The sequence below is a fragment of the Centroberyx gerrardi genome, chromosome 22, assembly GCF_048128805.1.
Source record: "Centroberyx gerrardi isolate f3 chromosome 22, fCenGer3.hap1.cur.20231027, whole genome shotgun sequence".
In the NCBI taxonomy this organism is placed as follows: Eukaryota; Metazoa; Chordata; class Actinopteri; order Beryciformes; family Berycidae; genus Centroberyx; species Centroberyx gerrardi.
The window spans coordinates 6,228,817-6,246,721 of NC_136018.1; the positions used below are offsets into that span (position 1 = coordinate 6,228,817).

Sequence of the window (17,905 nt, forward strand, 5' to 3'; positions counted from 1 at the left end):
ATTATTTCTGTTTTCTGGAAAAGCAACAAAAGAATATATTGAAACTTGAAACTGTGTGTGTGTGTGTGTGTGTGTGTGTGTGTGTGTGTGTGTGTGATTGTGCGTGGGGCATCACTCTTTTTCTGTCTCTATCTCTCTGGTTCTCTCTTGCTGTCTGTGTGTGTGTGTGTGTGTGTGTGTGTGTGTGTGTGTGGGTGCGTCAGTGTGCACGAGTGTTTGTTTGCATGTGTGTAAAACTGAGGTATCTTACCCTCTTTTATTATTTCTGTTTTCTGGAAAAGCAACAAAAGAATATATTGAAACTTGAAACTGTGTGTGTGTGTGTGTGTGTGTGTGTGTGTGTGTGTGTGTGTGTGATTGTGCGTGGGGCATCACTCTTTTTCTGTCTCTATCTCTCTGGTTCTCTCTTGCTGTCTCGCTCTGTGTGTGTGTGTGTGTGTGTGTGGTGTGTGTGTGTGTGTGTGTGTGTGTGTGTGTGTGCGTGCGTGAGGGACGCACTTAGCAAGGCGCAGCTTCATTAGACGAGTCCTGATAACATTTCATTGCTTTAATTGGTTAACACGGACCGGCAGGAGGGAGCTCAGCTGCGCAGCGCCCTCTAGCGGACAGACTTCCGCTCGGCTGCGCGAGGAGAGAGCAGAACACTCGCGTGACGTCGTGACGCGCGCAGTTTATGACGTATAGTTCATTAACAAGCCACAGGTCGATTCTGTGGGTTTGAATTAATTTAGTCACCATTCGCCCACCTCTCCTCTTCCTCTGGCGGATCCCTGTCTCCTGCTCACTCTCCTTTCACCCTCTCGTTTTTTTAGGAAGCATCACCTGCAAGGTAACAAGTCTAGGTAAATGTACTCTGTTTGTTGTGGGTTTGTATCTAGCAAACTTCTCATTCGAGTCAGACTATCTATCTATCTATCTATCTATCTATCTATCTAACGTTATTTATCCTTTTTAACTTTATTTTATTTTCAGAGAGAAAAAAAATTACAACACTACAAAAATCAAGTACAATGTAGTAAGCCCCCACGACAAAAGTTTGCATAATTTACATTTATTTATTCTATGTTTCACTTATATAATTGTTGTTATTACTATTACAATTGTTTTTATTTTATTCGATTTTTATTGATCATTTTTAATGACGTTATTATCATTATTGATTATGACCAAAGCTTTGCAATAGATACTGAAATGAATTGAATTGAAAAGAATCAAATAAACAAAACATACATAAAAATAAACATGAAGCACCCACCCACAAAGACACACACACACACACACACACACACACACACACACACACACACACACACACACATACACACACACACACATAGGAAGCAGTTGCAACTCAATCATCTGGTCAAGTGTATGCAGTTATCCAACTTCTCATAGGTATGTTGTCACCAAATACAGAGTAATGAATTATTGGCTTGCATAGTTGGTAAATCACTATTGGTTGCACAGGGTTCCACATGTACTATATATACCATCCATACATATTTATAAACCCACATGTGTGCTTGCAGGTAAGCCCACACATCTATCTATCTATCTATCTATCTATCTATCTAGGAAAACCATGTTGACTCCTGAATGTGACCAATCAGCAGCAGGTCTTCCTCAGTGCCCAGCTGGATTAGCAGTGGTGTGTAACGTTCCAGTAAACTAAGAGCTACTCTCCCTGCATTCACATGCTATCTGATATCAGAAAAATGATTTTCCTTTCGCATGAATGTCATTCAAAGTTGGACGATGAAGCTAGAAAGTCAGAGAAAATTTTGCCATCTGAGTTTCCAAGTTATGACACAATGATGACCTTTAACCTTCTCAACATGTCAGAAAAATCAATACCTGATACACTTTCTCCTCACAAAGAAAGTAGCAAGTCCTTTCAAATGCAGGAAGCAGCCAAATCCACATCATCCTTTTTAGGACGTCCATGTTTGTTTATAGTTTGTCTTCCGAACAAAATAGCATGTGATAGCAAAGCTGTTTAGCGGCCGACTTGGAAGTCCCAGATTTCAGACCTTGTAGTTGCAATGGGAAGGGAAAAATCTCACAATGGGTTTTGCTCCACAAACATTGCTCCTTCCCCTGTTGTTGCTTGACTGTGCTTCCAATTTGGATTTTCTTGAGTTTTTCCAGCTGAGGTCAAGATTATGTAAAACCTGTAAAAAGATGTATTAAGATTTTACATACAACTTCCACAGGGCAGGAGGAGTGTGGAGGTCAAGAAGGTGAGAGAGGAGTTTTTCCACCTCGGCAGTGGGAGGGCTGAGTGGAAGTCCAAAATGTCAAGCAGGCCTTCTCCCTTTGTTTGCAAGGAGAGCAGATATGTACCCAACATGTGAGTGACAGATTTCCTGTTGTTAAGGACATGATGTACTGAAGGTCTACTTCAAATTCGACAAAGGAACTTGATTATTTCAGGTCTGTTCTCCTAAATGAGGATTACGGTGAACACGAAGATGGGTCTGATGACAGCTACGGCCGCGGCGCTGTTTACGCAAAAGTGGAGGCGCCACAGAAGGACATCCAGCTCAGAAAGGACAAAGGCAGGATCACTTATCTAATAAACAGATTTATTTTGTCATTCCAGTTCCCTTTTGTACAGAAACCTGACGCTTGGCACTCCAAACTCAGCCTCATCTCTGTGTCTTTCACCAGGGACCGCTGCAGCACAAACACAGACGCCAGGCACAAAGCCCAAGGCCAGGAGCCTGGTGAGTCACAGCCGTGCCGACGTGTGTGAATGAAGGCTAAATTCACGTTCATTCAGTGAAACAGGATTTCATTTGACGTCATCGGTCTTAATCGCTCGGTAATAGGCGCTTACAGTAGGCAACTGTTCTCCCTGCAGGTAGCATCCAGGCAGCTGACTGATGGATACGAGGCAGCCGCTCTCAGGGACAGAAGTGAGACACATTATTAGTCATTCACTTTTTTATCATTTGCACTGGAGGTATCTGAATCATACTGTATGTGATGCAGTATGTTAGCTCATGGCTCTGATAAGATAAGATAAGATAAGATAAGATAAGATAAGATAAGATGAAATTTTATTAATTGAATTCATTGAAATTCACTGCTGTAGCAAAAGAAACAGGATTCAGCAGAGAAAAACTGAATATAAGCACAAAAATAGAATATATAATTAGCAATAAAAACAAAGCAATAAAACAGAATAGAAACAGTTGTGGCTTTACATAAGCATATGCTGGTGACAATTTAAACACATCAACATCAACACATCATCTTATCTTATCTTATCTTATATCTTATCTTATCTTATCTTATCTTATCTTATCTTATCAAGTAGACTGTATTGGTTAGAAGTATGGGGCAGTTACTCTCATTACATACAGATTTACTAGCAGAAACAATTCCTTACTCAAATATGGATTAGAAAATTATACATATGTTCTAGATATGTGAATAAGCATGTATAAACATTATATAATGAAACATAAAATCTCAGGATGTATGAAGTGGAGCCATTATGAAAATATAATCAATATATGCAGACGATAACAATGAAGGGATATAACAAGGAATTACTTTTCTGAATGATTTTGTTTTTAAATTGAAATAATAACTAATGTTTGTGCTAAAAGAGAGTGGAGATGGATTGACTGCAGCCTCTTGCCCTTGAATCAGCATTACAGAGGCAGTGAATCAGTTATCAGGCTGATGAATCATTGCTCTTTACTATTGTCATGACTGCGGTCATGATGGAAAAAATGGCAAAGCACCCGAGATGGAGGTAGCCATTGTTAGTTCTCGGTAATATCCTCCTCAATCAGAACATCAGGACATACACACACACACACGGGAGGCCTGGGAGACGTACTGTACTAGAAGACCAGGAGCAGGCATGTGTTTGATTACACAGTCACAGGCATGAAAGGGAGAGCGCCTGGTGAGTCAGCCTGATAGTAGAATTGAATATGAGTGGGCTTCAGCAGCGCTACAGTGGGAACTAAATGGATAGCTGGGGTAACTCTCACTCTCCTGGAAAGGCCCGAGGCTCTGTCTGGGTTACGAAATAGATTTATTGATTTATTTTCTGTGGGTAAAAGGTAGCCTCCACTATACTCCGGACAATGCTATTAAGTTTTGGAATTTGAAATGTGTTTTCAGCGAAGGGAAGTTCAGATCCAAGTCAGTTTTTGAGGCTGTCGCCGGGTCAGAAGGGCCCGGATATAACGACATCAAGATACATCAAGGTGAGCAAAACACTAAGAGAGAATAATATGATCATGCTAATATATACACACACACACACATACACACAATAACTAGAGTTTCAAGTTTCAAACTATTGCTTTCCTTTTTGTTTTTCCAGAAAACAGAAATACTAAGAGAAGGTAAGATGCCTCCGTTTTACCTTCCTAATGAAAAACAAAAAAAAAAATCACAATGCATATCAAATCCTTTCCTTTGAATAAAACAGGTGTCTGCTTATTCTTCCTCAGATGCTCTGCCATTGCTAATACTGAAAGGAAATGCAAGCAACAGGACCTCTTCAGTTCATCCATCCATCACAGTAGGCAGCATGTCAAATATATCAATATTGCAGCATTGGTTTTTTTTTGTGGTTTTTTTAAAGCTAAATTAAACTGCAGTAAATGGATACAAACACTAGATGGGAGTGTTGATCTATGTTTAACACTGATTTCAAAGTTGTTCCTGATAAGGCATGTCATCTAACAACAGGTTATGTTCAAATTCCTGTCCGTCCAGGGAAAAAGTTCAGCACCGGCCGCTCAGCAGGAAAACACCGTCAGACTCCCGAGAGCGAGCAGGAAGCCGTCTTACATCATCAGAGAGGTGGCACCTTCTTCTCTTGACCTCTTCCCTCTTCCTCTGCGTGAACTGTCATGAAAGCAGTCATTGCTAACCTTTCAGCTCATTTCATGTGTCCTTTCAGGAGACCAAAAGGCAGTACTACAAAGACCTTTGCCAGCAGGTAGAGGAGAAGAAACAACAGGCGGAGAGGAGCAGAACTAGAAATGCCATCGCCGAACGAACAGTTAGTTATTTTAGAACAATAATATTGCTTATTACTGAATGCCTTGGTAATACATAGTCACTTCAATATGATTTACATTGCTGTACATTGCTGTCGTGTGTATTATGGTTCTTGCATACCTCAGTAATATTGCTATGAAGCAGTGTCACACAGGCATATGAACAATAATGGACAAAAAAATCGAAAATTCCCTGAGTTTGCAATGAAAAAGTAAAATATTTATTCTGTTAAGTCATTTTCTATCCTTTTTTGAGACAGGGTTAGGCATGTTTACTAATGGTGTTGTATCTCTTACCGTCTGCAGCACAATGAGACCATGCAGCAGTGTATGTGGGGGGTGCCAGGAGGCGGTGCCCCGAACCACCTGGGCTCAGTGAGGAGGACCAAACTGCTCTCCACTGCAGGGATTGTACCCCAGGAGCAGGTAAACATGATGCAGTTTAGCAGCCTAGCTTACTTTCCATGCATAACCAGACATCAGGTCTTGCGAGCGTAGCCTACTAGCTTTGACTGGAAATGGAGTGAAAGAAAGGCTGGGGCCGAGAATAATGCAATGAAGATACATTTGTAGCAAATAATGACCATGGACATAATAACTGTTACCACTGTGCCTGCTGGTGCCCATTTATTTTCAGAATCACTAATTACAGCAGTGATTGCTTATGTTTGAAGAGCTACGTCCTTTAGGCCTTCATTAGCAGACTGGAGCTATAGTTACACAAACATTTCTCAGAGGCAGAGCTGCTCTGGAGGCAGAAATAATCTCATTGGTTGAGTTAAGCCTGAGTGGGCGGAGCCAAAGAACCCCTGACCTTCGGAGATCATGAATGTCACGGTCATGAATGAATGAAAAAGAAAAGTAATTGCCATTTATATTTTTGTTTAGATTTTGACCAGATCTTTCTTTTCCATTGACGTTTGCCACTTAACTAACCTGATCTCTGAAAACTGGTTATTTGGCTCCGCCCATTGAGGTTTAACTCAACCAATGAGATTATTGCTCTGCCTCCCAGAAATGTTTGTATAGCTAAAACTCCAATCTGCTCCTCTTCACACATACATATAACTTTACTGTTGCAGCAGCTGAAACTCAAAACTCTGACTGTGGCTGTTAACAGCAGGAGGAGGTCAGACTCCAAACAAGTTGTGTTTGAGGTCATAACATGAGTCTCGGTCCTAGGCCAGTACGGAGAACATTACAGCACATTTCAATGGCTGGCCTTCTGAATGCTGTCTTTGTTTCCTCCCCAGCTCCACTGCAAAGGCTTCAGTGGGACCCCCTTTCATCTGCATGTGAAGTGAAGGGCACAGTATCCCCCAACCGAGACAGCTGATAATGCCATTAAACTATGGTGCAGTTGGCCAAACAGTAGGCTACTCTCTGACTTCCGTTTTCATTTGGTGACAAGTAAAGTAAGAGTTTTAGCCATTAAGATAAGAAAATGGATCATTTTCAGCAGCAAATAGTAATAGGATACAACAAAGAAAAATAGGATATAAATAAACTGTGACAACAAAAAAACAAATGAGGAATATGTACAATGTGCAAATATGCCAAAAAATTTGAAACATGTACTATGAAATGAGTGAAAAATGATTTTCAAGTATATAGATGTAATAACATGAGAGGAATCTGAGAATATGAAGACAAACATTATGTGATTTCACAGCATATATAGAAGATGTGCCAAAATGTGCTCATGTTCACATTAACAGGTCTACAGAGGGCCGTACAGGCAGAAAGTATCTAGGCATTCAGAAGTATGTTGCAAAAACTGTTGTCATGTGAACACATAACTCCAATTGTGGTAATTTTTATTTTTTCCACTTCAATTGAAGGATTACACGGTCCTCTATGGGTTGAGAAAACTCCACGACCCCTGGTGTTTATGCATCCCTTTCAAACCCCACTTGATACACTCAAAAATGCATGTTCATCAAGCTAAAAACAAGGCTGTTTTACCCTGCCTGCCTCTATAGACCAAAGCAAAGAGCAGTCCAGACAATGCATGCTGGGATATGTTGACTGATAGAACATGTAGAGTAGTCTGTTCCACATCGAAAGACCTTGGCCTCCACAATAAGAGCAGTCGACTCTGCCCTCTCTTGTACAGTGCCTCCGTGTTGTCAGTCCAGTTCGTTGTTGATGTGAACCCTCAGAGACCTGCACCATCTCCACCTCCTCACCCTAGATGGCGGTCGGTGTCAGTGGCTTCTTGCTCCACTACCAGCTCCTGCTGTCTTACTGACGCTGAGCTGCAGATGGCTCTCCTCGCAGAGTTGAATCTGAAGTTAGAACTGTAGAGAGAGAGAGTGAACAAGAAAAGTGACAGTACAGTTTCCTGAGGTGCCGCCACGCTGGTGTGCCGTGCGCACACCCACACACACACACACACACACACACACACAGACTCACCACAGAGGATTGGTATAATGGCAAATGATTGATCGCACTAAAGCGAGGCGGATTGCAAAGTGTGGGCTTACAATAGCCTAGGTAGGTCATCAAAAAGTTTGTGTGTTAAATGAATCCCTTGTTTAAATCATGCTGATAAATTGAATATTAATGCAGATGACTCTTATTTTAAGTATAGTGTATATAAGTATATTGAGGTCAAAAACTCACAATAGTTTTGGGAATAAGTGATGGCTGCACTGTTTGAATAATTAACCTGAATACTGAATAATGAGTCCAAAAGTTTCCCTGATTGATTTCCCAGGTAATCTTCAGCTGATTACATGCTGGAGAGCGATGACTCAGTGCCTCTAATTACATGGCTTTGTTGCCGTGACGTTAGCAAGCTCCTAATTGTAACAGTTTACAGTAATCCTGTATGTGCGTACTTGGTTTTTATAGGCTGTGGGCCTTGTTCTAGAGGGCAAGAGCAGTCTTCTCCCTCAGTGGGTGGGTAATTATGATATAGGGACAATTATAAGGGACAGTGAAAGACCCGTGATTACAGCGTGGGCTGACAAGGTTGGTAATTACTGCTGTGGGACTCTCAGAACAGGTGCCTTTTAGCATATTATTCTCTCATGTTATGTGAAAAGATGTTATTAAAGTACAATGCACTTTTACCAGTTTGTTCCTTTAGTACTTTTACCAATTTGCTTTTACCTACCTCATTGCTGGTTCATTTGATGAAAGAGGAGTACCACAGGCAATAAATTCAGTTTAAAAATTCATTTATTAATTGTCTTTACCGGCTTATTTTTACTCAGGATCGTGGGGAGCTGGAGCCTATCCCAGCATGCATTGTCTGGAAGGCAGGGAAACACCCTGGACAGGTTGCCAGTCTATTGCAGGGCTAACACAGATAAACAGACAATCATTCACACTCACATTCACACCTATGGGCAATTTAGAGTCTCCAGTCCACCTGACTTGCCTGTCTTTGGACTGTGGGAGGAAAACTGGAACACCCGGAGGACACCCATGCGAACACGGGAAGAACATGCAAACTCCACACAGAAAGGACGCACAGAATTGAACCCAGGACCTTCTTGTTGTGAGGCACCTTGTTGTGATCCACTATGCTATACCAGTTAAAAAAAAATCTCATCATTAAAAGAAACTTAATCAAAATATAGCTTCATGAATTCAGCCTGACCCTCTAACAATGTCAAACTTTATTGATCCCCATAGGGAAATTGCTGGTCATTGCCAGCCTCACCTCCAGGGAGGTCAGAGGTCAGGGTCAGCTTCAGAACAAAACCTCTACAGCTGGAAGGGACTCAGTTTTGCTCAAGGACACTTCAGCAGGGCAGATTGAACCAGGCTCATCCAGTTGAAGGACGGTCTCGTTAACCACCAATCACAACGATATTCCTTTAATATCAATTTAGGGACTTATTGTACTCAATAGTGACTTTATAGTGACCTAACGTTACTTTATGGTACAATATGTTTTATCTCCTGTGTTATTACTATAATATTCAAATTATATCCCTATAGGGATTTATAGGTTTGCTGTGATGTTCATTCATTACAGGAACACTGTGGGTCTTCCTAGGCCACTCTGTTGCCCTGATAGTCTAAAACACAGACCCACATCCTTTAAACCAGTGATATTTTTTATTCTGTCGTGTCTACGATTACAAAAAAAGACCTATAGTTATTCTAAAATATAAACTATAATATAATGTAGTATGGAGTATTATTAATGGAGTATTATAGGAATATTATAGTGACACCATAGGAGATAAACACTACCATAAACTACGATAAGGTCACTACAGACTAATGTTTGGGTACAATATTCTTTAAGTCCCTATAGGAATATAATGTAACAGTGACTGCGCATGTAAATGGTTAACCCGACGGTGCAGCGGACCGAGCTGACGTCAGACTCTGCTTTCTGCTGTGGGCCGCATCTTGGACAGGACAGAAATCCTAAACTACGACTTTCTGCCAACAGATCGCCAGCTACAGCCGGGAAAACATCCTAAAATGGGCAATTGTCAAGTGGGTACCATTCTCTTTACCATTTTGCGCACCAAACGACTACAATCCGCTTGTCACAGAAGTAGGCCTACTAAATCTCAACAATGATCTATTTCTGCTGCGCTTGATTTAGGCTTCTAACGGTGAACGGCAGAGTTTCGGCTTGATGAAAAGGACCGATAGATAAACTTTAATCTATCAGCAGGATTAACGTTAGACTCTATGGAGATCGTCTTTACTTTCCAATTAAATGGTTCAAGTTTTGCAGTAATTAACCGAATATTTTAGTGAGTCTATTCGTCTTGTGTCCATGCCTACAGCATGTACATGGTGGTAAGTCGCTATTACTCGGCTATGACTTCATGTGGAAATGGAGACTTATGATTTCACATTCACAACAAGCTACTTATCCCTTTAAATGACAATAATGTCGCAAATGACAGTGTGTGACAGGCAGCCGCGTCTGGGTTTACGCAGAGAAAAGGGGCCACTCCCCTGCGGAATGCATCACAGCTCCGTTAGATAGATGTGTGTTCAGATGAATGGGAGGGGGGTTGGTTGTCGGTCATAAGTCCAACTGTGGAGGAGGGTGTCCGCATTTGTCTATAGTTCTTCTTTTGGTGCTTTTTTCTCCCCCCTTCTTCATGTGTTTATTGCTGTGTTGCTTGGCTTTGTCAGTTTGAATTAAATACGAATAAATATATTCGAGGCTTTTCATGTCTAGGACCTCCCACCAAGAATAAATAACATAAATAAAGTATTTGTATAGCACCTTTTTAAAACAGAGTTTGAAAAAGTGCTTTAACAATCAAATAAAAGCAAACCTCACACATAAAATACAAAAACAAAAAACAACCTAATTGGAAGGCAACCACAACATAAAAATGTAAGAATAGGAGCTAAAAGCAAGGTCTATAAAAATAAGATCTATAAAAATAGAGGTGATTTAAAAGATGTTATACCAGCTTAAGTCTTAAGCATAAACTTACATGTAAATAGATTCGCTTTAGACCACGGACCTCATTTTTAATAGATTTTGATATGAAGAACGCCATCTGGGAAGATTTGTGGTGTCAGATACGACTTTATACAGAATTACATAACTTTCTATACTGTATAGGGAGGTAAAAGTGAAACCTATAAACAAAACAGTCATCCTTATACATTCTTCTTATTCTAGGAAGGGAAATAAAAGTGAGATTTAACTATTCTTCATAGCTGGGGACGCTTTCAAACCTCTTCAAGGACCCCTGGTGGCCCCCGGACCCCACATTGGGAACCACTACCCTAACTATGTCATGTGGCCCCCATCAAGTTTGTTTAACTAAGACTGCTGGCCCTGAATTCCTCAGCTAGATCATGTTGTCATCCTCCCCTCCCCCATCTGCTACTAGTGCTCCTATACAACTCTATATCATGTATCCTATTGAACTTGATTTACCTAAACAGTGTTTAGTTTTATATAATTTCCTTAAATTCAAGTTGTTGTCAAAGTGTTGTGTGGTTTTGGTGATGCTAGTTTGAGCTTTACATCTATAAAATCATCTGTTTCCATGGTTTCAGCCCACCATCGTGCCCTATGATGGGTTTGATGCCTTGGCTGACATCAAGGCCATCCGCAAAGCCTGCAAAGGGTTTGGTAAGTTAAATAATTTGGGAAAATTAATTGTTTTTGTGTTCTAGTGATGTCTCTGTTAAAAATATGAGATGCTACTGGACCTATAAGTCAGAATAATATGATTTATCATTGTATTACATCAGCTTTGCATTGCTTTTTTCCCCCCAGGAACTGATGAGCAGGCCATCATTGACATCCTGGCAAACCGCAGTTCATACCAGCGGCAAGAGATTAAACAGGCCTATTTTGACAAGTATGATGATGTGAGTGCCATCCAGTAATGTTTGCTAATACATAGAATACGATCTAACTATCCCCTGAACCAAAATATTTACCATAAGAACCATTTTTAAATTATTCTAACTTATATCAGCCACACCCTATCTCTCCTCTCTTCTCTCTCCTAATCTAATATGCACTCCCTCTCAGTTCCCTCTCAGATCTATTCAATTCAGTTAATTTCAATTCAATTCAAGATTTTTACACTGTCAAAGCCTAAGTGCCAAACACATTCTCACAAATCTCTCGCTCTATACGCACACAAATTTAAATCATTTTGAACAAAAAGTGTCAGTCTTACATTAAGAAATCAAACAAAAACTTGAATACATTTGTATGTCTCTCTCTGCTGGTGTGACAGGAGTTGGTGGATAAGCTGAAGAGCGAGTTGTCAGGTAGCTTTGAGAAGGCCATCCTCGCCATGCTGGACCCTCCTGTCATCTACGCTGTGAAGGAGCTGAGGAAGGCCATGAAGGGAGCGGGCACCGATGAAGACGTCCTGGTGGAGATCCTCTGCACCGCCACCAACGCTGTCAGTCACAAATTAGCAGTGTTACAACTGAAATTCATAATTCAAAGTTGAACTACCATCGATCCACGTGCCATTATTATTTAGAGTCTTCATTTTTATTAATGGAAGAAGAATTCTGAAATACACTGTAGTCCAGATTTTCTCCTGATGTAGAATATTCTTTTAACTTTTTCATTTTTACCTAAATGTTTCCAACAGGACGTTGCCATGTTCAAGGAATGCTACTTTCAGGGTAAGCATGTGTCAATAAGCAAATGAAGAGTTCATTTACAAAATTCTCTATATCCATAGAGATATACAGATACATAACTTGGAGTTCATTATTCAATATCATCATCAAAATACAGAGAATGTAGTCAGTGAAAGTGTTATTAGTTTGTCAACAAAGCACCTAAGTTACATTTTGTGTACTATATGTTGATTTAACTTTGTACTATCAATCATTTTTGTAAGAGTAGATGTCACTTTTTTCAAGCTAGCTATCTCATTTTAGAACAAAAATCTTCATTTGCTATTGTTAAACCTGTCACACGCTAATACAAAATGTAATTGATTTCACTTCCTTGTATTATGAACCTTGGAGGAAATTACTAAGAGTTATTCATTTGGGCGCAGAGCACACCAAGGTCATGTATTATTCCTGTCCCTATAGCCGTCTTATGCAAGCCTCCAGTTTGTTTAGACACGGCCCATCCTGCTGCTACTTCCTGGTCACTATCATCCCAGTGCTGATTGCTGAGTGTATTGACAAACATCTCAAATACTGTGTATTTTTCTTATTCCCATGGATAACTGGCCAAACATAGACGACATGGCATCACGTTGAGATATTTCAGCGCAGCTATAATGGAGTTTGATAGCAGAAATGTTTTAGCAATCTACAACATCAATTGTAAACATCAGGTTTTGGAAGAGAGTATGGTCTTCTTTCTAGACTCACCATTTTGCACCGATGTTCAACAATCATACAGGGAGAAATCCATCGTAGAAGAGGAGAGAGACCAATTTCTCCACTGACAGTAGCCTCAATAGACCAGAATGCAACACAGCCACAAGACATGTTGCGTGTGTCATTCTGGGAAATGTAGGAAATCATTAACTGAAGTAGAAGCAGACACGAGGCAGGCTGAGATAAAGTGGGTTCATCACAAAATAACTCCTGGAATACACTGAACATCACAGATTGATGAAACTAGAATGGGCATTCTATACTTATATATACCAAACTTTTATTTTCTGTCATGTTCATTCTATTTTTTGCCCTTTTAGTGCATGAACGTGACCTTGAGGCAGATATCGAGGGAGACACGAGCGGCGATGTGAGGAACCTGCTCACGGCTCTTTTGCAGGTAAGTGGCCTCGCGGCTCTTCTACTCCATATGCGTAACTCAATTCCTGCTCTCTGCCTTGGCACTGAAATCAAGCTCACTTTCCCTGTGCTCACTCACGCCCTTCACACACACACACACACACACACACACAGACACTGGCTGCAGTCCAGACTCCCTTTGCATTAGTAAGATGGAGGCCAGATACAGTTGCCTGAGCCAGACAGAAAGGCTTCACTTCATTTCACCCCACAGCCTAAGCAAAAGTGCAGTTTCTCTCCTCCAGGGCGGCAGAGATGAGAGTTACGAAGTGGATGAAGCTCTGGCTGAACAGGACGCTACCTCTCTGTTTGAGGTACAGTTTTCCTTTAAAATACAGCTTTCTAATAGTCTCTAACAGCAGATTTATGACAGGACAGTTTTGGAACGATAATGTAATATTTATGGGACGTACTGCAGGCTGGAGAGGGGTGTTTTGGGACAGATGAGTCCACCTTCAGCTACATCCTGGCCAGCAGGAATTACCTGCAGCTCCAAGCCACCTTCAAGGTTTATGAGCAGGTAGGTGTTGGTTTAGCACTGCCCATAGTGGCTAATGATGCTTCTTCACTGTTTATATCAGCAAGACATGTGATCTTTGGCTAGCGTGTGAATTAATCAGGGACGGCGTGTCTTATGTTACCCTGCTAGAAGTATCATGGGTTCGTATAGCAGCTGCAGCTAAAATTAATGTGTCATCGTTTTCTTTCCTTAGCTCTCTGGAACTGAAATCCTGGATGCCATTGAGAATGAGACCTCTGGGACACTGAAGAAATGCTTCATCGCTCTTGGTTTGTATATTCACTCTAAAAATACAGCATACCCATTCTGTGACCTGAAATTAATAACTCAATATTTCATCCTTCAGAAATGTCAGTATATTAAAGGAGTATTTTATAGCTAGATGATAACTTGAGAAATTATTTGGAATCAGAATCAGTTTTGTAGTTTGCACATACAAGGCATTCAACATAACGCAACACAAAACAAAAAACATAGTATATAAAAAATGTAACAAGAATTAGAGTAACTTGTGGAAAGGAGTAGCTTTTTCAAATGTTGCAAATCTCATTGTGGAACAAAACTATGTTTGTGTGACTGAAGACAATGGTGGATGTCAGAGACTGGGGGAAGTGTTGAATAAACACAGTCTTTATGCAGTGGATTTACTTTCATTGGGGGAAAGGAGCTGATGTGGGTTGAACAGAAAGGTAAAACTGCAGTGGAATTTCTTGTAAGCCCTTGTTCCTCCTCACAGTGAGAGCTGCCAAGAACCCCCAGCTGTACTTTGCCAGACGTCTGAACAAAGCCATGCAGGGAGCGGGCACTGACGAGGACACCCTTATTCGCATCATCGTGTGCCGCTCTGAGGTAATGCACAGGATAGAATGGAATAGAACAGAATAGAATATAACTGTTTTGCCCTTTTTCAAGTGTCTGTTTATTAAGTACTGTACATGTGGACATGTAAAAACATAGCCTTCTACATCATTATACTGTATGTTATAGGTGAGGCCTGAGTGTGTGGCAGATTGGAGTTTTAGTTATATTAACATTTCTCAGTCAAAGCTGCTCTGGAGGCAAAAATAATCTCATTGGTTAAGTTACACCTCAGTGGGTGGAGCCAAAGACTAAATGTTTTTCTGGCTAAGTAACATTTAAACTGAAGCCCAGTGAGAAAGGCAAGGGTAAGAGAGGAAATAACTAATATTATGAAACCTACTCAGTGTAAAAAACGCAATCTAGCCATAAGTAATCTAGGTTAGCTAGTTAGCCTAGCTGACCTTCCAAGTTCAAACTAGCCATACTAGCCTATAGCTATCTAAGATAGTTAGCTAGCTGCTGAACTTAAAAGATAATGAAAGTCATGGTCATGAATGAATGGGAAAAAAATGTCATTGCCATTTTTATTTATATTTTGACCAGAGTTCCTTCTTTGCCATTCAACTTTGCCAGCTAGCTAATTGCATTCTGAAAAACTGTGGTTCTTTGGCTCCGCCCACATGAGGTTTAACTCAACCAATGTGATTATTTCTGCCTCCAGAGCAGCTCTGCCTCCGAGAAATGTATATTTTTGCATTTATCAATACACAGGATATGATGTTACTGTCCCTTGTGCCATAATCCATGGTGAGCATTCATAGAGGCCCAATTCAGAGTTTGACAGAATGATATACTACCGTCCAAATAAGTACCATAGAAAACATCAGGCTATACTGTCATAAATCTACAGGACCATAAGACAGGCAGCAACGTTCACCAGCTACCTACTCTAGCTTCAAGTTGAGTTAATGTGGGCAAGTCGTTGGGAGTTATCAAATGGGAAGCTTCCTTCGCCGATGTTTCATTGAATTAGGCCCATGTACAACTAAAATTCCATTCTGCGAGTGCGAGGCCTGCAATGAAGACATCTTGATAAATACTACAAGATTGTATTCTAATAACTTTTCATTTTGTCAACAGTATGATTTGGAGACCATCAAAGACATGTATCTGGAGAAGTACGACGTGTCTCTGAAAGACTCCCTGAGGGATGAGTGCAGTGGCGACTTCAAGCGTCTCCTCTTGGCCATCTGCCACTGAGGAGCGGGAAAGGCAGCGCGGCGGTGGGAGGGAGAGGCAGAGCGCCTGCGTTGGACCGAGGGTGCTGCTGCTTTCTCTAGAAGAAACTAACAATACTTACACTCGGTCCGACTGTCCGCGCCATGTGATGCTGTGTGAGGAGCAGGAGGGTGGAAATGGAGAGATGTCGAACCCAGTTTGTGTCCGAACTCTGAGTTGGTCTCTAAGTGTATTTGGGTGGCTCTCATTTTTTAATGTAGGGCTTGTTTCACAGGCATGGATTGTGTTTAGTCCTAGACTACAAAATATCTTCCAATGGAAATCCCCCTTGAACTGGATTTCTTCATCTAGGACTCGGCTTAATCTGTGTCTGTGAAACTGGCCTGTGTCTGTCAATGCCTGCCCATTTCTTAGTCAATTTTTAGCTCCATTTCTCAGCACCTTTACCAGCATTGGCATTATTGTGGCTCTGGCCTGCTAAGTCATTTGTACTCACTTTACATGAGAACCAAGATTTTTAAATTTCCAACAGAGCCAACTGTAGTCACATTGGTTAAATTACATTGAGCAGGATCAGGCGGTTCAGGACTTGATAGGATAATGAGATTGTAAACACAGGACATTTTTGTGCACTGGGAAAAAGCATGGCTAGATAATGTCTTTCTACTGCTGCATATACTAATATAATAGAGACAATAGTATTATAATATTACCATTATATTAGTATTACTGTTATAGATAAAATAGCATTTTGTCAGCTAAAAACTGTGTCAGTAATTTAATGAATCAGGTCTTTCCGAGGCCAGTATCTTCCACCCTCCACGCCCCAAACTGTGACTGTTATATTTTACTGCTGTTGTTACAACTAATGCAATCACTCCATATGGCTTGAAGTTTGTGCTCTTAAAGGAAGAAATCTGAAAGTTACTTATGAAGGAACATGAGTTGGTATAATGAAGGCTATGCAATGTTGTTTTGATGGATTTTTAGAATTTTCTTCACGACCGATCCACAAAAGAGACTATATATTTTGTTGGTAACTGATCAAAAAAAATAAGCTATGTATTGATTTATGTTGCATATACTGCAAATAGAAAGACTTGACAAATCCAAATACACCTCACCTTGTTATATTTTTGTATTTGTATCAACTAACACAGTAGCCTATTCAATATATAACTTAATTTTGTTTGTTATTCCAGAAGGTATATATGAAGAAACCTGATGATGTTTAGGTGGAATTAACATTTAACATGAAGAAGGCCTGTTATTGTCCCTATAATATGATTAGTCACTCGTGTCTCCCTATATGGCAGCTGAGATTTAACTTGTTAAAACTATCACTAGTGTAAACATGTAACAAACAGGCTGACTGGATACTGAAGTCAACTACATGAGACAGTGATGACATCAACCAGGATTGGTCTTTTTAAAAGTTGTGGAATTGGGACCAATTTTTGCCTCAGTGCAGCCAAAGAATTTTAGTGTAACTGCAAATAAAATGTCCTGTGAAGTCACATCTGTTTCTCTTTTACCCTTTATCTACAATCACCAAGTAATGCACAGAGGTAATACTGTCTAGCATCCTGACATCCATAAGAATCACTTAATAATAGTATAACTACACCTATTGGACCCGGCGTCCCAAGGACACGCCCCCTCAGAGCCTGTCACCGCCCTATTGCTGCCTTCAGGTACTACCGCAAAAATCCAACTTACGACTTAAAAGCACATGAACGCCTCATCAAAGTGGTAAACACTTCTTGGAAAGTCGGGGTTTTTCTATAAATTCCACTCCAATGCAACGTTTAGGGGGTATATAGCATGGAAGCCTTGTCAACAACTGATAATAAAAATAAAAACCTTTTGGCTACTAAATAATTAAAACAATTACATCGCATGATGTGTTATGTCGTCTTCATTTTGCCACTGCAGCACAACGTCGCGCTGTGCCAGTTGTTTTCCAGGCATATGATTAGGCTATTAATTATGTATGGGCAAAATGAGATGAGGAAAATGATACACTACGAAAATAAGTCTACATAAACAAATAATGTTAAACAAATGA

General features: G+C 40.4%; 2 protein-coding genes across 2 annotated transcripts; both read left to right on the forward strand.

The window, feature by feature from the left end:
• The first annotated feature begins 2,471 nt into the window (after window positions 1-2,471).
• On the forward strand, window positions 2,472-6,377 carry LOC144543505 (uncharacterized). Its single transcript, XM_078291531.1, has 7 exons — window positions 2,472-2,509; window positions 2,671-2,726; window positions 4,144-4,229; window positions 4,747-4,833; window positions 4,934-5,035; window positions 5,340-5,459; window positions 6,287-6,377. The coding sequence occupies exons 1-7, from the start codon at window positions 2,472-2,474 to the stop codon at window positions 6,335-6,337; spliced, it is 540 nt and encodes a 179-aa protein (XP_078147657.1). The 3' UTR covers window positions 6,338-6,377.
• A 3,018-nt stretch (window positions 6,378-9,395) lies between these two features.
• On the forward strand, window positions 9,396-17,354 carry anxa13 (annexin A13). The gene is made up of 11 exons (XM_071895420.2): window positions 9,396-9,500; window positions 11,043-11,118; window positions 11,266-11,360; window positions 11,738-11,908; window positions 12,107-12,140; window positions 13,178-13,257; window positions 13,523-13,591; window positions 13,696-13,797; window positions 13,991-14,066; window positions 14,534-14,646; window positions 15,739-17,354. The coding sequence occupies exons 1-11, from the start codon at window positions 9,486-9,488 to the stop codon at window positions 15,856-15,858; spliced, it is 951 nt and encodes a 316-aa protein (XP_071751521.1). The 5' UTR covers window positions 9,396-9,485; the 3' UTR covers window positions 15,859-17,354.
• The last annotated feature ends 551 nt before the right edge of the window (window positions 17,355-17,905 follow it).

Bases quoted from the DNA above. Each gene is read 5' to 3' on its own strand.
- LOC144543505 (XM_078291531.1), top strand. From the start codon at position 2,472: ATGGGTCTGATGACAGCTACGGCCGCGGCGCTGTTTAC. The intron at 4,834-4,933 runs GTGGCACCTTCT...GTGTCCTTTCAG, and splicing joins CGTCTTACATCATCAGAGAG to GAGACCAAAAGGCAGTACTA. The intron at 5,460-6,286 runs GTAAACATGATG...TTTCCTCCCCAG, and splicing joins GGATTGTACCCCAGGAGCAG to CTCCACTGCAAAGGCTTCAG.
- anxa13 (XM_071895420.2), top strand. The intron at 11,361-11,737 runs GTGAGTGCCATC...CTGGTGTGACAG, and splicing joins ATTTTGACAAGTATGATGAT to GAGTTGGTGGATAAGCTGAA. The intron at 11,909-12,106 runs GTCAGTCACAAA...TGTTTCCAACAG, and splicing joins TCTGCACCGCCACCAACGCT to GACGTTGCCATGTTCAAGGA.